The sequence below is a fragment of the Halichoeres trimaculatus genome, unplaced genomic scaffold (genome assembly GCF_033239565.1).
Source record: "Halichoeres trimaculatus isolate MK-OKI-2021-1 unplaced genomic scaffold, fHalTri1.1 fHalTri1_scaffold_8, whole genome shotgun sequence".
Taxonomy (NCBI): domain Eukaryota; kingdom Metazoa; phylum Chordata; class Actinopteri; order Labriformes; family Labridae; genus Halichoeres; species Halichoeres trimaculatus.
This window is the reverse complement of record NW_027437186.1, coordinates 26,035,619-26,060,885: the sequence shown is the minus strand read 5'-3', so window position 1 is coordinate 26,060,885 and position 25,267 is coordinate 26,035,619. Positions and strand designations below refer to the sequence as shown.

Genomic DNA, 25,267 nt, shown 5'->3' with positions numbered 1-25,267 from the left:
ACACACACATGAATATTTGATGCCTCTCAAACTGACTACGTGCTTTACCTGCCATTCCAAGTGTGTGTGTGTGTGTGTGTGTGTGTGTGTGTGTGTGTGTGTGTGTGTGTGTGTGTGTGTGTGTGTGGGTGTGTGTGTGTGTGTGCGCGTGTGTGTGTGTGTGTGTGTGTGTTGGAGATAGTGAGAGAGTGACTGAGGCTTGGAAAAAGCCCCTGACCCAAAAACTTTTCTAGGTCAGAGTCTGATGAGCTGAAGCAAGTCTGTGGATGAAATTTAAAAACTGCTGCTAACGAGGAGCTGCTCACACACACACACACACACACACACACACACACACACACACACACACACACACACACACACACACACACACACACACACAGAGTCTCAGGGGAGGTTTGATGTCGTACAGTAGGACTGGGCATCATCTCTCACAGAATGAGCAGAGACAGAGACAGAGGAGGTTTGAACATCAGATCTTTCTCTCACTCAGACTTTTCTCTCAAAGCACTGTGTGTGTGTGTGTGTGTGTGTGTGTGTGTGTGTGTGTGTGTGTGTGTGTGTGTGTGTGTGTGTGTGTGTGTGTGTGTGTGTGTGTGTGTGTGTGCGTGTGTGTCTGTGTGTGTGTCTGTGTGTGTGTCTGTGGCTGTGTGGCTGTGGGTGTGTTAATGTGTGTATTTGTGTGTGTGTGTGTGTGTGTGTGTGTGTGTGTGTGTGTTTATTTCTCTCTAGCGTGGCTTCAGCACCCATGATTCAGGTGTTTTGTTGAGGATTTCAGAGAGGACAGAGAATCCTTGTCTTTTTCTCTCTGTCTCTGTGTCTTTGACTCTCTTACTCAATTCTCAATTCATATAGCTTAATTGGCATGACAACTACGTTTACATTGTCAAAGTAGGTTTGACATAGAGTAAATTTACAAAAAGTTAAACACACTTTACAGATGAACAAGAAGCATGCAGTGCAAAAGGACAAAAATGAAATTACATAAAATAAAACTAAAAATTAAAAAAGCAGGTAAAAGCCTGGGCACACACCCTTAATCACTGTGAATTAAGGTTCTAGTCCTGGGCCTGGTCTGAACTCATGTTTGGGGTTCGTGGTGGTTTCAGTATGTTACAAGTCCTTCTCTTGTCACAGCAGTGAAAGAATCAAGCCGCTGTTTTTGCACACTGCTGTACATCCCCTAGCAGGTATGGGAGTTTGTGGATGTTAGGTGGGAAGTGGGAAGTAGATGTCTCTTACTCTCTGTCTATTTGTCTTTGTCTCTAGTCTCTCTTGCTGCCTGTCTCTTTGTCTTTCAATCTATCTGTCTCTCTATCTTCCTGTTTCTTTGTAACTCTGTCTTTCTGTCTCTCTGTCTCTTTATCTCCCTGTCTGTTTCTTTTTCTCTTTGTCTCTCTGTTAAAGCTGATGAACTCTGAGTCTCTTTGTTCCCTCTCCTCCTCATAGCTCACTGACTCACGCTTCCCGCTCAGGTTGAGTTTCTGAAGGTTACACGTTTCGTTAAAATGGGTCATTTTCAGTTAATCAAAGCCTTGTGGTGAAGTCCTGATAACTTCCTAGAGTTCGATCAAGGTGGGGGAGAAGGAAGAGGAAGAGGCTCTGCTGACTCATGGGGAGGATCTTTATAGGTTATCTGTCCTTCTGTTACAGCCTGAAGAAGGTTTTATGAGAGAACTTCCTCCAGAGACCTGAGCTGAGCTGAGCTCTTTAAAGAGTGATGTGTGGGCCAAGTGTTCACATCCTCCTCCTGCAGGGGGCGTAAACACCAGGTTGTTTCCACTGTTACAGTTTTTCTCAGTGCTCTTAGTGCATCTCTCAAAAGTAAATATCTGTGCCAGTGAACATGTCAGTGCCATCAGAATGGCGAGTCCTCATGTCATGGTGATAGATAGAGAGATAGATAAAAAAGATAGATAGATAGATAGATAGATAGATAGATAGATAGATAGATAGATAGATAGATAGATAGATAGATAGATAGATAGATAGATAGATAGATAGATAGATAGATAGATAGATACTACTTTATTTGATCATTTGAGTTTAAAACAGAGGAGACATGGTCTTATTTATTTGTTGTCTTCATTGTACTTGGCAAAAACTAAACGCTAACAAGATGTCCCAAGTTGATGTCTTATCATACTCAATCTGAGCCACATTCAGATGACATGTCCACAAAAGTGTCTAATTTCAAGATATAAAAAGGCAAACTTGATGCCTAAACTGCCTATAAGATGCTGCTGTTGGGTGTCAGTTTATTATTTTAATATCTTGAACTCAGACATTTTTCTGGACTTGTCAGCTGGATGTGGCTCAGATCAGGTGTAATAAGAACGTTTCCCTAAAAATATGAAAAAAACACTTCATTACAGACTTCTTCCGTGTGTTGGACTTTTAATTTCTGTCTACAAATTGTGGTGATGAATTGAGGATGCTGACAGGTTTTAAATGTGGTGAACTCAAATCTGTGACTGGGTTGGGAAATACTGTTTCAGTCACTGCACTCAAACCTCATCTTTCATGAATGCTTAATGTTTCGGTTCTTTTGAGCTAAAAGCAGTCCAAAACTGATGATAGAAGAAGGGTTAATCTAATAAGATTATTTTTTCTATCCTTAGACCCAGTGTACAGTAGGCTCTGTGTCAGAGAGGTGCTGCCCCCTAGTGGCCGCATATGGTCACTGCACACGGACAGGATCACTGCTTCACGTGCTGTGTCCCAAATCTCGTATTTCTGCACTTATACTATTTTGACTGCATACACTGACAGTATGGACAAACGCAGAGCACCTTGATGGACACTTCTCACACTCAATGGTCGCCATATTAGCTACGTCGAGGAAGTGGCGGAATGTGTCAAACGACGGTTAATGGATGCAATCAATGAATAACAGGAGAACACCTGTGAACGGTTGTGGTAAGTGCAAAACCATAGTGTTTAATGTTAGGCCTGCGGGGCTTGGACCACAGGTTAGAGGTGGTATGGATAAAGTCTGGATGAGACTGGATGTGAGAACACAAAACAAGATCAGAACGTGATGAATGGACTGATTTTAACAGCTTCAGGATCATATCTGTACGTGGCGTGTACGACCGTGATTGTTAACAACGACCCAAAATGAAACAACGACCCAGAGCATGATAGAAATGTCATAAAACCTAAAATGTAACATTGCTGAGGCCAAAACTGAACAACTTTAGCCCAAAACGTAATAACTTGTTGTTGTACATACCGAAAACGAATAGCTGTCAGGGTTTAATCTCAGTCTGTAAAAAGTTTCAAATCCCATGTTAGTTTTTCTTTCACTGCGTGTGAGTTAAAGATCCAGCAGAGGGCAGCAAATTATTGCTTATCACAGAATCAGAGCCCGAGCATTAAAAAGAGGAGAGAAAGGACATTTACAACAAAAGGCAGGCCAGCAGCAGGTGGTTAAAACACTCTCTATGATAAAATAACACCAACAAAAAATAAAGAGGGAGTCAAATCCGGCACAGAAATCAAAGAACAGAAATAAATCAGAGAATATAGGACAGTTTCAGCGGTCTGAATGGAGTTATCAGTCCTTCTACAGCACTGTCATCACATGTTAATGAGGGCTTGATGAGATGTAGTCTACCATCCTCACATGCTGGGGCTGGCTTTCAGGAGGTCCACAGCAAGCTTCCTGGGTCCAGCTGGCTCAGTTGTTGAATCAGTTTATGGGATATTGAATGCTGAGCTGAAAGTCCACAAACAGCACCCTGACAGACCTGTTGCTGTGGTCCAGGTGTGTCAGGGCCGTATGGAGAGCTGTGATGGGAGAGAATCAGTCACTGAAACTCTTTGTTATGATGGTGTGAGATTCATTAAGGTGGATCATCAGAGTCTTGCTGAAGATGGTAGTAAAAAACCCCGCCAGCTGATCCATGCAGGTCTTCAGTATTCTTCCATTGAAGACCAGCAGCTTTCCTTGTGGCAACTCAGCTGAGGTGGATCTGACCTGGTGCTCCTGCAGCTGGGGTCATCCTTAAGGCGTTTGCAGTTCTGTCCATCCAAACAAGTGAGACCTGGTTTAACATGCCCAGAGGGTTCTGTCTATGGGGTTTGAGGCTGTGTGTTTGTGTCTGTGGATGAGCAAAGAAGTGCTAGTCTACGCGCCGTTTGTAGGCCTCCTTGTTGGCCTCTCCGTAGGCCTTTTTGCAGGTCCCCTGGGTGGAGGAAGAAGAAGTCTGGGATTGACACATTACACAGCAGAGGAAATGCTCTCGGGGTTTGACGTAATCAGAGCTGTATCTGACTTTTTCCTTGGAGTCCAGACCTCTGAGTCTCTGTGTCGTCTTAAAGCGGATCACTATCAGGGGAGTGATAGAGGGAAATGAAACGACGCGCACTAACATTAATGATCTCCTCTCACTTCATCAGACTCCCTCAGGAGGTTTGGGACGGACTGCAGCTGAAAACGGGAGCCATAAAAACATTCTGAATAAAAACATTACTTTTAAACTCGATTAAAGTTGCCCAGGTCAGACTGAAGATTACCAAGAGTCCAAAACACTTTGAGAGAAATTTAGTCAGCAGGTTTACCCTTCACTTAATACAAACACAAACTTCTGCTCAAAAATACGTCAACAGTTCAAAAAAGAAAACGACAAAATGTAGAGCATCAGCTTCAGCTCATCAGATGTTGTTGTTTCTGGGACAATTATGGCCTTTAAAATAAACTGTCATGATTTTGTTTCCTGCTGTTAAACTCCACCATGGTTTTGTAATCCTCCTCATGTTTGTCTCCTTGCACAATCCCTGCGTCACGACCCTCGCTTTGTGTATCTTTCACACGGTGCTGATGTCGGTTCAGTTTTCCACCCACAGTTTTGAGGACATCTCATCGTCCGTTGTGTGTATCCACTTTAACCTGCAGACGCTGGATCAGTTTGATGATCTGTGTTCTAAAAATTCTCTCAGCCTCTCTATAATCCGTGATTCTCCGCCTGAACACTAGGTGACGCTGTGACTCTGCTTTCCGTCCCCTGCTCAGTGACCTCTGCGGTTAAATGCTGATTTAAACTTTAATCTGTGTCATGAATTAGCTCATAAATTGGCTTTAAAGGCTCATAAATATTTTTCTTTGATCTCGGAGGACTCGGGATTCCTCTAAGGGACTTAAGGGGATCCGTGATCAGTTTCTTTATTTCTCATCTGTCACGGAGCCCCGCGTGGAACAGCAGCTCAGAGAGTGACAGTGACCGAGCAGAGGAGGAACATTTCACACCTGGAGGGGTTGACCTGCCGGACTGAGACCCTGCAGGGGGCCCGAGGAGCGAGGCTCAGTGTGCGCTTTTTGCAGTGAGGAGGAATTAGAGAGAGGGGGAGAGGGTGGTGACAGACTGAGGCTAAAAGGAGAGAAAGAGAGCGAGGGAGAGAGTGAGGTAGAGGGAGGGGGAGAGAGGGAGTGAGAGAGACTTGGTAACGCGTCACAGCGGGACGGAGAATCGAACCTAAAGGCGCTCAGCCAGCGACGGACGCGGACGGGGAAGGTAGGAGCCGATCAGACTGAGTGTGTGTGATAATAATCTGTAATCTTATTTGAATGGAGCTGTGCGTGAGGACAGGCTGCAGCTCAGTGGATCCAGCGTGCTTTTAATGACGCACAGGACCCCCTCTGCCCGCTGCAGCCGTGCGTAATTCTGCGCTTTTACGCACTCCGGTACTTCTCAGAGTCCGGCCCGTGTCTGATCAGAGGCTCAGAGAGGAGTTCATCTAGAGTTAATTAAAGGTGTTGATGAGGAACAGGTCGGACTGAGCTCTTCTCTGCTGCCGCTGTTTGTAATCTGAGTAATTCATCCGTCAGACTGTTGGAGCGCGCGCTCAGGAGGTGTCAGGTGTTTCTGTTATCTCAGGTAGCCCTGGAGACTCCAGAGGTGCCTGCTGGGAAGCGCTCGTGGCCTCTTATTTATTCATGTGTCACTGAACGCGGCACGTGGTGAAGGGAACTCCTCATCATTATAATCTCACTTGTTTTAATCTCAACTGTTTTAATCTCACCTGCAGCCTGGCTCAGGTGTATTTTGTACTCATACTGACCATCCTCCTCAGACTGTTTCTCTAGGCTCCTCTTCCCTAACGTTTGCTGCGATTCAGTTTCTTTTCTGGCAGCTGATGCAACAAGAAGTTTGCCGATTTTTTTCTCTTATTTCAGACTTATCACTCTTTGAGTCGCACCTTACCTGAAATCAGGATTTATTGGAGTGTGAACAGAGTGTGTTTGGAAGATGTGTGAGCTCTGTGGTGTTTTTGCTGGTTCTGCACTTTACTGCTTCAAATAAAAATCCTCATTAAGCGTGAAGAGGAACATTTAGGTGTTAGGTAACTCTGAATTTTACCTCCAGAAATGTTTTCACAGACTTCTATTTCATTTTATGATCACCTGATTCAGTTTCTGTGAGGCAGAAAAACATCTTTATTTACTGAAAACAGGTGTAAGAATGACTCAAGTCTTATGTTTTGTCTCTGTGCAGGTAAAATCATCTTAAATCAACTCTAAAACGTCTCTTTTTAACCTCTACGCTCACATCACTCAGCACTTGAGTCTCTCTGGTTGTGTTGTTGCTGCAGAAACATCTGAGTCCATCTTTGGGTTTTTGAGTTTCCTCCTGAGTGTGTCTGCGTGTTTCAGCTCACACTCTTCCTGTACAGTCTGAGATGTGTGTACCTGAGCAGCTCCACCCTGTCAGGTGTACAGTGTGTGTGTGTATCAGACAGAGTCAGATCATTAATAATTCACAGCAGTGTCCACGCTCCTTCGTCTGTCTTCACCTCGCTCTGCAGCCTTCAGCCTCTCCGTCCTTCTCCTAGAGCTCGAACTCGTCTTCTGCTGTAAATCTGAAGAGCCTGAGAACTGCTGCATCTCTCTCAAACCATCGTCTCTGTTACCATCGTTTCTCTGAGATCTTCTCTGTAATGTGAGATAAACTGCTGCAGATTCCTCTGCAGAGCTCGTCTCATGAATCCAAACTGAGGACGAGTGTGTGAGCTGACGGACAGTTTGACTGACAGGCTGAAATGAAACCAATATGAGGAGAGAAATGCAGATACAGTGACTCTGAGAGCAAGGCCGAGAGAGGATGGAGGGGTGCAGAGGAGAGAGATGCATCTTGTTTTCCTCCTGGTGCAGATTTTATTCTGATTCTCAGTCTGAGAGATGAAACCTGAAGGTTGGGCTCAGTCACAGGCTGCAGAGCGTCTTTAAAACTTATTCTTTTCTGTTTAATAGCTAGAAACTCAGTTTGTCTCATGCACTAAGCTCCTGATCGTGGTAGAGATTCAGCCCCATCTTTATTCTGCACAAAATTGCATGTAAAAATCTGCCAAATTCAACATTTTTCATTCGTTTGTTGTCGCACATCTCTGTCGCACTTCTAATTATTTAGTCTCTGCAGAATAATATTATTTGTCACTGTGTCCAGGGAAAAAAAACTCCCTCAAAGCCACATTACACAGCATTTATCAACTTATTTTATGACATACTTGATTCTCTGTAGCATTCGGATATAAGGCTGCATTTATCATTAAAAAGAGGATAAATGACAAATTAACACAGACGATACATGAAAATCCAAAATCTTTATCATCTTGCGTCTGACAATTTGTGATAACTCTTTGGTGCTTGTGTGGTTGTCGGAGGATCTATTCAGTATTAAAATAAGAGGCGAATAACTGTTCTGTGTCAGATGATTAACCTGAAGCGTGGACTCATTCAGGATCGAGTCCTGACTCGCTCTCAGCTGACAGAGTTTCTGTTCCTGCAGAGAAGAGAATATTTTCTGTCAGACTCTTTCAGTTTGTTTCATGCGTCCCTTACATGTTTTTAGCATGTTCTCTTCCTTTCCATGGTTCCTGTTCTTTTTATAGTCTTCATTTTTCACTTTTACCCCCCTCCTCTCCCCTCCTCTTCCTCCCCCTCCTCCCGCTCAGGCTCTGTGTGGTCATTAAATCAGCTGAGGCAGCCGGGCAGAACTGAGGGAAACAGGTTGTAGAGGAGGCGGGTGAGGAGGGGGGTATGCTCAGGTGGTGGTTGTACAGGTGAAGCATCAGGATGTGCACACAGCTGTTCTGCAGTCAGACAGATTCTCCCTCAGCATCTGGAGGGGAGGACACAGAGCTCAGAGTCTGCTCCTGTTCCTTTAACTCAGAGACAGTCTGGATATCTGAATGTTTGGATCTCAGGTCACTCTTCAGGTCCACGTGCAAATGTTAAACCTGTTGATCCTTCATCACTCACTCGGATAAAGACAGGCTGCACCTGGAGCCTCAAACTGCTCAGTAGGCACTGAAGGTTTCATCACCAGAAACGCAGCAGCAGGCTAGTTCTTCCATCACTCGTCTCATAATGGAGAGTAAAAGACTGCAGATGTGACAACTGCAGAGTGTTTTTTTTTTTTAAAGGGTGAGCACATGAATCTGTGTGATGAAACACTTAAGTCACCATGCTGGGTTCACAGGTCAGACTAATCATGATGTTTTGAAGGTGAACGTGACTAAGCTGTTTAATTCATCAAACTGTCATCAGCGAGGCTCTGATTCTGAGTCTTTACCATCTCTCTACTATATGTAGAGTGGACAGCGTGGCTCCACCATTAACCATTGGCGCCGCCACTGGCAACCGTTGTGCAGCCAGAGTCATAAAGGCTATGAGAGAATCTGAGTGGAGATAGGTGAAAAAAAAATATGTATATATATATATATATATATATATATATATATATATATATATATATATATATATATATATATATATATATATATATATATATTTATATATTTTTTTTTCTTATAAAAGTGTAATCTCTTCTTTGTTCCCCCTCCCGGCATAATTTACAATTCCGGAAAAAAATACACAGGAATGGCAGCTGTCAGTCATTGTTAAACGTGGCGTAAAGCCTGGTTTTTAACCTTGTATAACTAATGAAACTTTTCGGAAAAAAAGAGGACCTGAATACAAGGCAGCCCAGTGAAACCTGCAAATCACTACAACAATTGGATGTGAAAAAACATTTCTACGAGGTATATCATTTTTTTAAGATTTGACGACAGCTTATCTGGAATGGCTGGGGAGATGGATTTTTTGACCTGTGGCTGTTGGCAGGCAAACCTCGCCAATTTCTGCATTCAATGTGGATCAACCAATTGGCAAACAGTTTAACCCAAGACACACTTAGGACCGCCCCCTCATTTAAATATTATTATCTTCTGTATTTCATGCTGGAAGTGTCTGCCTCAAAAAAAGATACAAATATAAAAAAAAATACTTTTATTTATTTACTTACTTATGTATATTTTTTATTTTTATATTTTTGTTTTGTTTTATTTTGAATTTTATTTATTTTGAATTTTGGCAGTTTTGGTCTCCCACATTTGTGACGACTTTTGAACACCTCTCGGCTGGTATAGTCCACCACACAGGGACGCCTCCTCCCTGAACCTATTGCAGCTCTCTGTAAAACACAGACAACACACAGAAAAAAAAACACAGACAGCTGGTCTTTAACAGCAGTTTGTAGAGGATAAATCTGTCTGTTGGTGTTTACGGCTGAAACTGAGCACAGAGACAGAGACAGAGAGAATGAGCATGAAGAGGGACGAGCTGATGGAGCAGAGAGGTGAAGTGTTTCTGATTCAGAGGTCGTCTTCACTGAGGAGACGCTCTAAACGCTCCACTCTGATCTTTGCACTCAGAGAGGAGACGTCCTGATGGATTGACCGACCGCTAACAAAGACCGAGACAAAGAGAGGGACCAATGAGGCTCTGCAGACCATCAGCTGAACTCTGACACACTGCATTTATGTGTGTGCTTGTGTGTGCTTGTGTGTGTGTGTGTGTGTGTGTGTGTGTGTGTGTGTGTGTGTGTGTGTGTGTGTGTGTGTGTGTGTGTGTGTGTGTGTGTGTGTGTGCAAGCTCTGATAAACACACAACCAGTGCTAACAGAGACAATTAAGTAGAGCATTTAGGAAGGAATCCCTCCACTGTTGGCTTGACACAAAGGTGAAGCTGCAGGGAGGGAGGTGACATGTTAGAAAACGTTAGATCATTGACGCTTGACAGTCTCTTTCTGTGGCCAGCTAACTAACTGCTATTTAGAGCTAGTTTAACATGTTTCTGAAAAAGAGAGTTTCTGTTTGGATTAAAGGAGGATTTTGTAGTGATAAAGCTCTTCATAATTTAAATTAATATTATAACAACCAACTCTAAAGGTCAGAAATACTTATAAACTTAGTGGGTTGTGGCTCACAATAGCAAGAATTTAGGATTAAAACAAAACAAAACAACAACAAAAAAACATACCAGAATGCCTTTAAAGGGCAACTCCCTTTTTTTTGACACCTGGACCTTATTTATAGGTGTGTGCATGCTCATATACTCACTGAGACAAACATCCTGCAGCTCGTCCTTCAGAAGTTATTTAGATCCAACCGATTTTAGCCGCACGTAGCGGGGGCCACGGCAAGGGAGCTTCAGTGCGGGACATAATCTCTGCAAAATCGCTCATTTTGGCTATATTTTTTCATCCATCGCCAGTGTTATCATAACGTCAGCTCGTCTACCGTCTTCAGACTACGACTTCGAGTTTGACGGTTGTCCTTACCGGTTTGCCAGTACCACTTCACATTGAGTCGTGGACGTGCTCCTGTTTGTTGTTCGAGCCAGCTTCATCTCTCTCCCTCTGCATCCTTCTTTCATGGAGCTCCTCGTCCGTGTACTCAGGCTCAAATCGGTAGGGACAACCGTCAAACTCGAAGTCGTAGTCTGAAGACGGTAGACGAGCTGACGTTATGATAACACTGGCGATGGATGAAAAAATATAGCCAAAATGAGCGATTTTGCAGAGATTATGTCCCGTGCTAAAGCTCCCTTGCCGTGGCCCCCGCTTAGTGCGGCTAAAATCGGTTGGATCTAAATATCTTCTGAAGGACTCCGAGCTGCACGATGTTTGTCTCAGTGAGTATATGAGCATGCACACACCTATAAATAAGGTCCAGGTGTCAAAAAAACGGAGTTGCCCTTTAAGGTTTGGATAAGTATTCTGGAATGTTGCTTAATGATGTCCTTAAATATAAAGGGAAACATTCCAGAATGTTGCTTAAGGATGTCTTTGAAGAATAAGAATAGTAATCCTGAATGTTGCCCTTAATGCCTGTGAATTGAGGCAAGTATTCCAGAATGTTACCCTTAATGCTTTTGTAGATAAAGAGAAGTATTCCAGAATGTTGCTTTAGGATGTCTTTTTAAACAAAGGAAAGCATTCCAGAATGCTGCTTAACGATGCCTTTAAAGGCAAAGCCAAGCATTCCAGAATGCTGATGTCTATGTAGCTGATGAAAAATGATGTTATTTCGAAGGTGAAGGTTACTCTTGGGTTACTTAAAGTTGTTGTGTATGCTCTGGTTCTGGTGGATAGTAGAGGAACTGCTGTTTGGGTATCAGTGGTGCCCTTTTACTTACAATCCGTGGTGTCTTAAATGAAGGATCTGAAAGAAGTGAATCTGGCTGATGGATCTGAATGTGTGCTCAGGTCTTCAGGTTGTGCCTGTCCTGAATAATCTTGGACCATCAGAGGACGTTTAGGGACGTGTCAGCGTATCGATCCGTGCTGTGTTTATCATCTGGAGGATGAGAGGAAACGCTCAGAGTGTATCATTATGTTTTCACTACAATCATCCCCAGAAAGACTAAAAGCAGTGAAATCAAAGAGCTCACATTTTTCTGTCAGAGTGAATTCAGGCAGAGAGACGCTGACAGCTGCTCAAAGTGTGCCTCTCCTACTGAACACACTTTACTTTCTCTTTCTACCAGCAGACTCATCAGGCACTTAGATCCTTCTCACTTATCACCCCCTCTGACTGAAAATTTATTAAAATCTGCTCTTCAAATAAATACAGAGTAAAAATAACAGTTTTTATGAACGGTTTAGTCGGGAATGTCCTCACCTTAGTTTGTGAATATTTCAGACTCTGGTTTTGGATCCATCAAAAGGACCATCAGGAGGATCTGTGTCCCTGCTGTGCGTCTGAGGCTCAGAGGAGTCTGCCTCCCTGCTGGTTAACAGACAGTGAACAGTAATCGGCTCTAACACCTCTTTAAACTGTCTGTTCCCTCAGCCAGCAGTCTCAAATATGACTCTGCTGCTTCTCTTGTAAGAGCCTGGATAGATATTATATTAGGACTTGACTTGTAATGGTGGAATCCCTTATTGCAGAACAGACTTGAATTAAAAATGTTTTAGTCCAAATACAGCCCCAGTTTCCTTGAAATGCATGTAAAGAAAAGTGTGATGAATATATGATAAAGTACAAGGCCCTGTTGATTCTGATATGTGTGTGTGTGTGTGTGTGTGTGTGTGTGTGTGTGTGTGTGTGTGTGTGTGTGTGTGTGTGTGTGTGTGTGTGTGTGTGTGTGTGTGTGTGTGTGTGTGCGTGTGTGTGTGTGTGTTTGTGTGTGTGTGTGTGTGCGTGCGTGCGTGCTCTGAGTGTAATCCATGTGAATCATACAAATATCTAAAAGGATCGTGGTGTGTCAAAACATCTGGAGCTGTTAGAACTGTGAGATCTGTTTGTGTCTCTCTGTTGTTGTGTAGTTTGTTCAGAAAGCGGAGCAGCAGCTGGACTAGTTTCATGTCTGACTGACGGACATGAAGAGTTTAGTCAGCGTGGCTCATCTCTCCTCAGGAGCACTTCCTGCTCTGCACACATGCTCAGACAGCATTTCTCTGTCAGGTGAGAGAGTTGATTTAGACTGGGGAGGAGGAGGAGGAGGGAGGATGAAGACGAGACAGAGCAGAGGGTGTTAACCTGTGGTCAGAGAAATGATGGCTTTGTAATGAGGAAGGGTCGACCGACCCATGGATCAGCTGGGATGGCTCCTCCTCCTCAGCTTATTTTTTGTTGATGAGGTATCCCATGATATGATACAATACAACTCAATATAACTCAATACGATGCGATACAACACAATGTGACCTCACGATAATGAGGTCTCCAGATGAGGATACTTCGATTACCTCGATAACCTACAATATGTCAGTGTGTTTATAAGGCTATAGCAAAAACAAAGAAACAAAGTAAGTGTCATGGTTCATATTTTGCAGCAAAACTTAACCAGAGAACAAACAGCTATAGAGCACAAACAACAACAGTTTCAGTGCAACAGAACAGTAAACAGGATTTTCGCCTTTGCGGTGGGTCTCCACTCTTCTGAAATGTGTGCACTAGTGTTGGTGTCGTGCATGACTCTGATTTGCAATACATATAAGTTAATTTCCCAGTGTTTTTTTTTTTTTTTTTTTTTTTTTTTTGTCAAGTGCGCTGTGATTGGCATCTTAGATCTTGTATCTGCTCTGCTGGACCAATTAGGTCAGACTTGCTCCTGATTGGCCAAAAAAGGGAATCGCTGACGTCGGCAAATCCCCAAAATCCAAACAGCTCGTTTTAGGTCAGGAGTTTACATTCACAAGCACTACTAAGTACAGGTTATGTCATTAAATATCACATTTTGTGGGCTGGGAGGACAGCCAAGACCCACAAATTTTACTAAAAGACTTAATAAAGTGATTTTTGCATAATATGGGACCTTTAACACTTGGCTGTGCCAACGAACCAGTCGGCACAGTTTTCTTTGTGAACTCTGGGTGTTGACTAACAACGTGGCTGTGCGTGTTTGTTGTGCCGCCTATGTATCGTCTTTTTGTGAATCTTACATACTGCAGAGTCCTTATCCAGCTTTGTTTAATACATACTAAAAGCCACAGCCAGTCCACACTTTTGATCTAACCCATCCTTGTGCATTTTTCAGTTTAACTTAACATGTATGAGTCTGTTGTTGTTTATTTTTTCTTCTTCTGTGACTTTTGTACAATTTTCAGCCTCTAGCATGAGGAGCACCCTTGGGTGGTACGTAACATGGTGACTTGGCACATTAAGGGGGAATGGTGAAAGGAGTTTTAGGCAGTTACATCATGATTTTTAAAAAAAAGGATGCCGGTAGTGCACATCGATAACCCATCATATGGTGGAATATCATGATAACTCACCATATCAATATTTTGTGACACTCAAATTGTTGATGCTACCACAGATGATCATGTTATGCGCAGTCATAAGGTTGTTGAATGTGCAATTCAGTATTTCCCAGCCATCAGATTAAACTAGGCCTGTGCAATTCAGAAACACTCTCTGGATTTAAAACCCTGATGATGTTCCTAGTCTGAAACTCTTTAAACCCTTTTCACCATTGTCTTTGGGACTGTGGATCGACTTTATGTGTCTCCAGGAGCAGACTGAATGTCTTTAGTGAGACATGCTGAACATGACGTAATTATATGCTTAACATTATGGTGAAAATAATGATGAGTTTGGACTAAACAAGTAAAACTTCTAAATTTACATAAATCATACCATAAGAGACAGTGAACAGAAAATCACTCTGAGGTATTGTTCCATAGACAAACTGGGAATGTGTTTAGGGAGAGGAGGCAGAAAAAGACGAGCTGAGGCTCTGATCAGAGACAGTGTCAGAGGTTTTAGGAGCTGAAGATGAGCAGTGACTCTAACAGAGAGTGTTTCTGTGTGTGTGTGTGTGTGTGTGTGTGTGTGTGTGTGTGTGTGTGTGTGTGTGTGTGTGTGTGTGTGCGTGCGTGCGTGCGTGCGTGCGTGCGTGCGTGCGTGCGTGTGTGTGTGTGTGTGTGTGTGTGTGTGTTTCTGTGAGAGTGCGTGTGTTGGTGACAGTGATGGATTGATGGTTGGTGACAGTGAAGCTGATGGAGGGGGACAGAGCTGCAGAGACCCGGTTCACATCAGAACCAGGTCCTTGCTCATATCTGTCTCTGCAGGTTAACAGACTGAACGTGTGATTGATGCTAAGCTAAACGCTAAACTAGATCAGGTTGCTGACTCTGATCCCCTCAATGCACACAACACTGCTTTTCACTATGTCTTTACTTTGGTACCTGTGTGTCAGAGGATCTGTATCAAGATGAAGAATCTGTGCTACAGACTGGACTGTAAATGTCTTTGGATTCAGTCTGAGTTTAGACCAATCAGGTGCCAGCAGGAGAAACAGTCCGTATGGAGAGCAACAGCAGTAGAATTCTTAGATTAAAGGCAGAATTTTGTCCTTGATCTTGGAATTAATCTCAGACATTAATGACTTTTTGGATTTCAGAGGTCAAAGGCATAAAGTTTTAAAGTTTTGAGATCAAGGGCAGAATTCTCTTTCGACTAACCACAAACAGATTAACAGGGGAAACTCTAGAGCTGATTAACTCTGCTGTATTATTTTTGCACCGTCGTTCTAGGGATGGGCATTGATAAGATTTTATAGACACCAATGTCCTAATCAAATCTGCTTATTGATCTAATTCTTTATCGATTCCCTGATCAGTTCCTCCTGTGAATTTCCTCTGTACACAAAGTAGGCATGTCAGGCTTCTGTTCAACATTTAATTGAATTTATAAGTAAATAAATATGAAATTGCAAAGAAAACTGATTCTCAACCAGCTAGTTGAGAACTAATGAAAGTTCGCTAGCTTGAGGCTAACGTCAGTGGAAAATCTAATTGACGGACTAATGCAGTCCATCTGACCATCTTACTGTCTATGAACTACTTTAACTTTCAAAGACACAAAAAATCACCCCTCTTAATACACATTACATTTCTCTGCCTCTTTGAAATGATAAGAAATGATTTAAACTGCAGACATTCAGGAGCTGTTTGCAGATGCTTTTCCGCAGAGTTTCTCTCTGTCTATGCTTTGGAAGGCCTTGATGGCCAAAACATTTAAAACCAAAGTCATGTGAAAACTTAACAGAATATCAATGGAACTGCATTGCATGTCTATAAAAGGCAGCTCATACTCAGATCTGTCCAGTTTTATTGTAGTTACACTGACATTTTGGAAAATTTTGGGAAAACTGTTGAAAACTTTAGGGAACATTTTTTTGTAAGTTTGCACTTAACTTTATAAGACATGCTGCTGAGCCTGGGAGCTCTTTAATAAGCATATGCTGAAAGGTATTTGAATGAAGTAAAGTGTTTAAGTTTGTTTTATTAAAAATTTTGACGCCAATATTTTCACTTTGACTACACTGAATATGAGCCTCTTTGTCTACAAATAATCGGTATTGGCCCCCCAAAAAACATATTGTTCCATCTCTACTTGAAACCCTATTTTATTATTGCCTTTTTGCAGAGTATAGGGTCACCCCGGTCTGTAGTTTTGTAACAGTCTGTTCTAATCAGTTTATCACAGGAAAAATAATTGTTGTTCTGAAAAATATATTCCATTTAATTTCTTTCACAGAAATTGTTTGTATCTCAAAATGCTCTCACATAATTTACCTTCATTTCAGCAACACTAAAACTCTTAAATATGTGACTGTTGGTGTCCTGAGGCCCCGCCCCCCTCTTTAGCCCTAAGCGGTGTTTGATTGCTGACCCTCTACATCAGCTCATTGTTGCTGAAGTGATTGCTCAGTCTTTATGGATCATAACCTGCAGGCTGCTCGCTCACACAATAGCCTGAGTTAGCGTAGTGAAAGCTAATTAGCTTTCCATAAACGTAATTTCTGTTCCTTTTTAAAACTGAACAAAGATGAATCAGAAGTATTGTTCCTAAAGACTGAAAACAAACAGATCAGACTCCTCCTGAGGAACTGACCCTGCAGACAGACACTGAGATAATCGAGTTAAGTTAAAGGATTAAACCCTTTTAGGAGCTCAAACTGTTAAAGACTGACTGCTGTGAGTTGTCTCTACCTGAAGTGACCACATCAACATCTCTAACCTCAGTTTGAAGCGCCTTACTCCGGCAGCACAAAGATTTATTCCTGGAAATATTCCGTGGAAGTCTTTCAGATGTAGATTTTTGAAGAAATGAGATTCAGTTTGCTGAGATTGCATTAGTATGGGGGCAAAAAACTGTGAGAAAAAACCTCAAACATAATTAGTCTGCAAGGAAAAATACTCGAGAGCGAGCGCAGAAGAAGTGACGGAGAAGCGACCCATGAAGTTTGGAAAACTTGGTAAACAAGCTGGCTGCAGTTTAGAGATGAACTGCGATCTGAAGAGAGAGATCAGAGTTTACCTGCACTGACGCTTAGACATACTGCTTAGTTTATTCATGCAGGAGCTAGAACACTCAAGTATGCATTTCAAATGTTTAAAGTAATGATCAGTCATATTAACATCTTTAATCAGCAAAAGATTGTGTGGGCTTTGTTCTGCTGCAGAGAGAGTAGGACAATGAAAACTGAAGAGTCTCAATGTCTCTACAAAGGGTTGTTGTTTACTCTCCTCACGTTGCACTTTCTCTCATATTTTTACAATATTTTCCTGAACTGCAGCTTTAATTCATCAGGTTTGTGAGACCTCGGTGACCTGGAGATTGTTGGACTGCATTTGTCCACACTCGGAGGTCTCCACCAGTTAAGAAAACTACACTTGTTTTTTTTTCTTGTATCAAAATGTTATTCTTAGTTAAAGACAGTAAACAACCTTCCCTATAGGCACATTTTTTTTACTCTTTACAAACAATTCAGGCATCATTTTTATCTTTTGATATCTTGAAATCATTTTTCTGGACTTGTCAGCTGAATGTGGCTCAGATTAAGTGGAAGGGCACATTTATTCTCCTGTTGCGTACATAATGTACTTCTTTTAAGTTGGCATTGCTGTTAAGCAATAAATCCACCAGGTGGTCAACCCAGAGTCAATTGTTTGTGACAACAACAAACTACAAAACAAACATGGTGACTGTGGAGAAGGTACTGCCAATGTACCTCATGCAAAAAAGACAAAAGTGGAGGCAGCATTGTATGAGGCAGTGATTTGTGGGCTGCTAAATACATTGTGACAAAGTTATTTCTTCTTTGTGTCTCACTCCTCTCACAGTCTGTCTGGCCTTACACAGATATCCACTTTTATGTTACATTCGTGAAGTCTAAGTTTGCATCATTTTTTCTAGGGTCTTCGGTATCATGTTGCCAACTTATCGACTTTGTCTCTATTTTCTGCAACTTTACAGACCCTCTTAAAACTTCTTTTCAAAGGACCAACTAGTGACAAATCTTACTACTTTTCTGGAGTAATTTAGGACTTGGTCTATTTTGCATAATAAATCATTTGTATGTAATTGTCATGGACGCTGCAAGAGAGAATAATAGGAATAATGTAATGAGAGAAACAGAAAGAGTGTAATAAAACCTTTGTAAATATGCTTATGAACTTTCTTCTGTCGATTGTTGGGTTCTTATTGTCAAAATATTAACCTACCTCCAATGACATTATGCCTCTCTCCTACAGTGTCCCTTACAATTACATACACATTGTGAATTAAACAAATTGGATATGATGCCATAAAGCTGCTTTTAGGACAACGAAGGCTGTCCAATCACAGCAGGGGCACTTTTATAAGGAGAGCTGCTCACACAGCAGATTAAATCCACTTGAAAGTTATCAGATGAAAGATTTCCTCCCAGACAGACCCCTGTGCGTGTTTAAAACTTTCAGACTGAATGAAGTTTTTAATCCTGAGCTTGGTCTATTGAGAGTCCCTGCAGCACCTGAAGAACACCTGAAAGCTTTCTGTCACCATGAAGCAGAAACTTTTCATCCACAGAAATCAGAGGAGGGACTTTTTAAACCTGCATCCTTCAACGTTTAGAGAGGAGTTAATTCTGTTTCCTCCTGAGAACTGGGGGAAGGAGCTGTGTTTGGTGTGTGTTTGTTCAAGAGGATGTCTCTCGGAGGTCTGCTCCTCTTCTCTCTGTATCATTAGTTAACCTTTTCTCAGCGCGCAGAGCTGTTTCAGGTTTATTGATCAACTTGTTCTCTCTGATCAGACCTAACAGAGCCTCAAAGAGGAACACGCTAACAGAGATTCAGCCCTCAGGGGATCACTTTGGGTGTTTCTGTGTGTTAATAAACAGTTTGTGAACTTCTGCAGGTACACAGCTCAGGTGTGTTTATCACATTCAGCAGGAAATAACACAGGGACAAATAATTCTATTTTTATAGATAATCAGCTCAGAGGAAAAGCTCTGGTACTGTGTGATGGACGCTGGAGTTTGGGGTGTTACTGTACCTCAAGTCAGGGTTTCTGAAACTTTACAGCCTGTGAACCACAAAACATCAGCGCTGGAGGCCAGTGACCCCTTGCTGGGAGGATACACGAACAGATTAATCCAGAAACAGACAAACAAATAAAAAAAAGGGCTGAGATATTTAAGTTTTCAGGAAAGAGAAAGTGATGGTATAAAAGTGAAGTCCAGTTGGGCTGTGGTCATCATTTTTCTTTCTCAGCATCTTGCTGTAGAGATGAAATCCTACTATAGAGGAGCACAGAGAGGAGGGGGGAGGTCAGGGAGAGGAGGGGGAGAGCAGGTGTTTAAAAACAGATAAATGAAGCTGTTTCAGCTGAGGAGGAGGAGGAGGAGAAGGGGGAGAAAGATGCTCCTGTACTGGGTTTATTGTTACCGACAGTGAAAGGAAATAATACAGACAACAAATGAAAACAAATGTTCCTGTTTAGGCTGACACACACACACACACCCTGTGCGTCGCTCACCTGTAACCCTCAGCTGCTCTGTCTGAATTGAATCCAGCAGGAGCACAAAGCATCGTGGGTATTGTATTTTATTGCCTTTCCTGCAGGTCCGCCTCGTTTGTTTGGCGGTTTTTCAGAACGCTGAAGGCCGAGCAGCGCTGTGAGCTGAAACACAGAGAGCGCGCTCTGGGAGGGGGAGGAGAATTTAGAAAGATAACCCTTCAAATTAAATCGTCTGCAGAGTGGGGGACGCCATGGCAAGGAGGGAGAATGAGAGGGAAAGAGAGAGATAGCTGGTAATAAGAAAGTGAAGGAAGGAGACTGGGTGGAGGGGTCTAAAGTGCTGCCAGAGCCTCAATATATTCATATGAAAATAATAACTGCTTCATTTATTTTCAGGTGTTGTAAAAGACCTATGTCTCTGTGAAAGAAACACATAAAAACACGTTCAGTCTGAATGAAATAGTCAAACATGATGACATTTAATCTATAATTTTAACTGTAACTGATCTGAAAGCAGCTTTCTGCTCTGGACTGAACCTGGATCTGTGCACCAGTTTATCCAAATACAAACCCTCTCAAAGTGGAATAAAGAGATGAATTTGGATGTTTTCATGATGTATTTATCATCTCTAACCTTCATACTTCTCAGACTAACATCAGGTTTTTATTCAGTCGTTTAAAGCTGCAACCTTTAAATTACAGCAATTAGACCGTAAGTGTAAAAGAGCTGCTGCCGAGAATTCACCTGAGGAGACAGAGAGAGAGAGAGAGAGAGAGAGACACACATAGATCATAAAGAGTGAGAATGTGATTTTAACTGAGTTGTGATGATGTTTGTATTCTCTCCCACCCTCAGGTATCCTCAGGTGCAGGTGATGTTGTGGAGTGTGGGTTCAGACAGCAGGATGATATTTGCCAAGTTCCTCCTTCCTCCCCTCCTCCTCCTCCTCCCCTTTCCATGTGACGGTGAGTCCTCTCCAAAGTTTAGTTAGAGTCTCTCTGTGCAATTTTTAATCATTATTCTGTCCCTCAAGATCAGCTCAAAATCCACATTTTTCTCTTCCTGGTGTTTTAGAAAACCATTATTTCAACCTGTCTGAAATGCTTCGCTGTCTCTTTAAGACAAACACCCTTCAATCCGATCAGCCAGCCCTCTAGAGGCCTATCAGGAGTGAGATGATAGGCAGATCTTGGTGTTTGAGGCCCTGTCACCTATAATGCGTCATGAACCAGCTAGGAGATCCTTATGTGATGACCTCTTCACGCAAGTGTGGCGAAGGTCTGGTGGTACTTTTTAGCTTTTTAATCAGTTCACAGACAGATTCAGGGGTTTCTACATCATATAAATATTTTGAGGTTTCAAAATCTGCACACGCTCAGTCTGAACTTCTAGCATTGGTACTTTATTAAAGAAAAATGCAGACAACATAAGGTTTAAATAAAATACTGGGATATCTTGTGTTAATTATGCTTTGTAAAGCCATAAATGAAAATACTGATCCTAAAAAATGGAATGTTCAACTATCTTCATGCACAGAGCGTAGGTGGTTGTGTAAAAAAAAAACAGAGTAAGCAAGACCCCAAAATGTAATGGGGGGGTCTTGTCCTGGTCCCTTATTGCCTGACCCTCCTGCTCAGTCTATCATTATGACTTTCTCTTTGGTCAAAGAGCCTGCAAATTTGCTGACTGCCGTCTCTATGCCGTCTCTCTGTGTCTCAGACAGCAGGCGTCACACTCTGAGCTGCAGCAGAGTTATTAAGAGAGTGTCACAGCCTCTCTCCATCAAGCAAACCACTTTATCAAAGCTTTTCTGACCTCTCTCCTCCCTTACCTCATTCTTTCTCCTCTCGTACATCCCCCCTCCCCCCATCTGTCTGTCTGTCCCACTCTCTGTCTCCTCTGAATGACGATTAGCACACTGACCCTGAGCTCCTCATCAGCATTACCCACTCTCTGTTTTTACACATTGGGCCTCATTTACTAATGAATGCGTTGAAATGTTCTTATTCTGTGCACAAGTTCAGTGTTTACGCATAATCACCATCGTATTAAAGACACATGCGCACTAGCCAGTTTTCTTCTTGCTGTGGTGGATATGCACAATTTGAGCACTGTTAGTGAATGAGACCCATTTTAATGTGGACTTCTATCTTGTAACATTTCAACTTTCATTTCATGACGTCTTGACTTTTATATCATATTTTTATCTTTTAACATTTTGACTTTTAACTTGTGACATTTTGAATTTCATCTCATAACTTTTTGTATTTTATCTCACAACATTTTAACTTTTATCTCATAAAATATTGACTCTTATCTGAAAACATTTCAAGTGTGTTTTACTTTTAATCTAAACACACAGGTGATTACAGGTGTGCCAAAGCTGAAATCAGGATTTTTAAAAGCTCAGAGGTTAGTGTTTCTGGACGGTGACAGTGAAAGTTGCCTAAAACATTAAAGCTGATCTGAAAACTCTCTCCATTCTTTAAAGCCATGATAAACCCTCTTCTCTTTCCGCTCTTCTCTCTGATCATCAGTCTGATCTCTTCATCATATCTTTTATTTCTCTGTTCCTCCATCAGAGCTCTGAATGGTTTCATCATGGAACTACAGGTGTGTCAGGAGCTTGTTTTCCCTCCTCTTAAATCTAGTTTTTGGCAGACTGTTGAAACCATTTTGGCTCTGAGATGAGAATCTTCCTCTGCTCAGGTTAGGACTGATCCTGGAGTTGCTGATATCAAAGTTTCTCCCTGTCAAACGGTTTCAGACACCCTCCTCTTCCTCAGCTCTGATCAGATGATCACAGAGCTGCAGCTTTCTTCCTGATCTTCAGCTAAACACCTACAAATGCTCCTCAAACCAAACACTCTTCAATCCTGACTTTCAATTGCTGGGCTCCTGACTCCAAACAGCGAGGTGCTGCTAGCCCCAACACAGACCTCTTAGAGGAGAATACCATCTTCAGATCATTCAGAGCTGACTGAGTTTAACCTGAACACACTGTGACCATGTCTTATTTCTATCACAGCTCTTTGGATTTAAAGTTTCTTTCTTTAATAAATAAAATAAATGTCTCCACGATGGCTCTGGTCCTGATCCCCTAATGCTCTTATTGATGTTCGCTGCGGTTATTCTGACGTTAAGGCATCCAAAAGAAGAGATTAGAGGAAGTTTGGAGGATTTCTGCAGGATTTAAAGAGAACAATCATCTTCTTAAAGACTGAGACACACACACACACACACACAAACACACACACACACACACACACACACACACACACACACACACACACACACACATGCATACTGACCTATTTTATGTTGATGTCAAGCAGACGGAGGGTCTGAAGGTAACTTTCCTCAGTTGGACTCGGGGTTGTGACCTCAGTCAAGCTGTTTAGTCTGTCAGGTGTGAAAACTGCAATGCATTGTGGGTTAGGTGTTTCTGTTCTTTTCAGATCTTAATCTTTACCCATTATCTTTATGGACAGATCCTGCATAAGAAAAAAGACTTACAAAGAGAAAGAAAATTTTAGGGTTTTTTTGTATTTGATGATGAATCAGACAAAAAACTCGCCGTATGGTGGCCCTGAAGGAGAAATACACAAAGATATCCTGAAGAAGATAAACACACAAATATAAAAACATTTTGTTCAGCTGAAAAATAATTCACAAAAATGCATAAATGAATGCTAAATCAATTTTAAAAACAAAAAAAATTGCATGAAACAAAAAACAACAACAACAAAAAAACATAACTGGAAAATATTTATTTAAACAAAATCATTTGACAGAAAGTTTCATTTTACAAGACTTAGAAAAAATGCTATCTAATACAAATATATTTTCTTTCACAAGACATAAAACTAAATATAAGATACACAAAATCCTCTTACCTAACACAGCATTTCATGACCCCAAAATATTTTACTATGGCCTTAACATTTCACTTAACATGAACATTTCTTCATGGGATACAAAAACAATTCAATCAAACATTCGTCAGACACATAAATATATCATTTAACAAGAAAAAAACATGCAAAAACATTTTATAAAAGTATAAAAAGGATGAATGAATTCCAAATTTTTCATGAGCAAACACAAATGTTTCATGGAAAAAAAAACAGTGAGGTCTTAAGAAACAGACTGCAAAAACATTTTACTGAAAAATATTTATTTCAATGCTAAAAACATGTTAGGAAACAAGAAGTTTCACAAAATAAAAATGAATTCATAAAAAGAAATAGTTATATTTGTGTTCCTTCAACATTGACTGAATTTTTTTTGTGGTCATGAAATGTTGTGCAATTGGCCTTTTAGGGTCACTGTATTGTTCCAGATGTGCAGACACACAATACATAAAACCTCATTTGTACATCCTCATTCACTCTTTGCTGTCACTTCATGACTTTTCTTCTGAGTTTAAATTTATTCATCCTTAAAAACTCAGTGTGATTAAAAAAGTCTTTCTGAAGAGAGTCCTGGTTGAGACCAACAACAGCACTATGAAACATGTCAACATATCTTGATTACATGACAGAAAGTTATCAGTCAGAGCATCTACAGCCTGATGGATCCTCTAGTTTAGTCCACACAGAGCGTCACAGCAGCATAAGAAACCAGTCAGGACACAAAGACTGTAAAGGTTTCCTGTGATTCAGGAAGAGTGAGTGATCCTCCTTCAGTGATTGAACTTCTTTGTTGACACGTGACCCTGTTTCTGTCTCCACCACAGGCTCCAACCAGCCGCCACGCTTCCTCAATTACTTCTTCTCCACCTATCTGCTGATCTATGAGGACATGCCCGTCGGTGAGTCTGTGTTCCTGTGTCTGTCATCTCTTTGGAGGATAGTGTGTGTATTTGTCTAGATATTCCTGATGTGTGTATGAGGATGGGATATCTTCATATGCTAATACTCCTGTGTGTGTGTATGTGTTGGTCCATCCGTGTTCGGGGTCATGGTGCCAGCATTTCGTCCTTTGTCACCTCAGCGTGTGTTTGCTGTGTTTTCTGGATGTGATGATTGACAGAGTAATTTAAAGATGTCTGCCTCGTCTGTGAGGGTGTCACTGGCGCTGGAATTAAAATCCTTTATATTGGATTGATTTCCAGGAGTTTGGTTTTTATCACATGACCTTTCCTCTCTGCAGGTGTGTGTGTGTGTGTGTGTGTGTGTGTGTGTGTGTGTGTGTGTGTGTGTATTCTTCAGAACACATACTGTGTGACTGAGAGTCACTCTGTGAGAGAGTTCACATACACATCCTGGGGTTTGTGCTTTTTACACCCTTCATTGAGTCAGGGTTTAGTAAAGCATCATCATCAGTACCATGAACTTTCTGTCTCAGGAGCTTTTTCTCAGGACTCTTTAAAGGTTCCATCAGCTGTTCTCTGAGTGTTGTATCAGAGGATGTTTGGCAGACTGAGAGTGTCTTCATTTTGTGTCGTTGTGTCTGATGTGCAGCAGCATGTTGTGATTGTTTGCATTTTCCCATCATGCTTAATGTTATTGTCCTCAGTCGTGTTTTTTTTTTTTTCGTCTTTGTTATCTGACAAAAAATCCATTCTTCTTCTCTTGTTCTGTAATGTGGTAAGCAAGCAGCTGTTAGAAATAACACAGCATCCCACTGGTAAGAATAATGTACCACAACTAGGCAACGGGAATGAAGGACTTTATCCTCCTCTCT

General features: G+C 41.6%; 1 protein-coding gene across 1 annotated transcript in view; it reads left to right on the top strand.

Moving 5' to 3' along the window:
• The first annotated feature begins 2,755 nt into the window (after positions 1-2,755).
• Positions 2,756-25,267, top strand: part of cdh23 (cadherin-related 23) — a 180,132-nt gene continuing 157,620 nt past the window's right edge. Inside the window, 3 exon segments of the mRNA XM_074675394.1 lie at positions 2,756-2,919; positions 20,435-20,544; positions 24,318-24,392. Of these exon segments, the coding sequence (XP_074531495.1) occupies positions 20,454-20,544; positions 24,318-24,392 (166 nt within the window). The 5' untranslated portion in view covers positions 2,756-2,919; positions 20,435-20,453.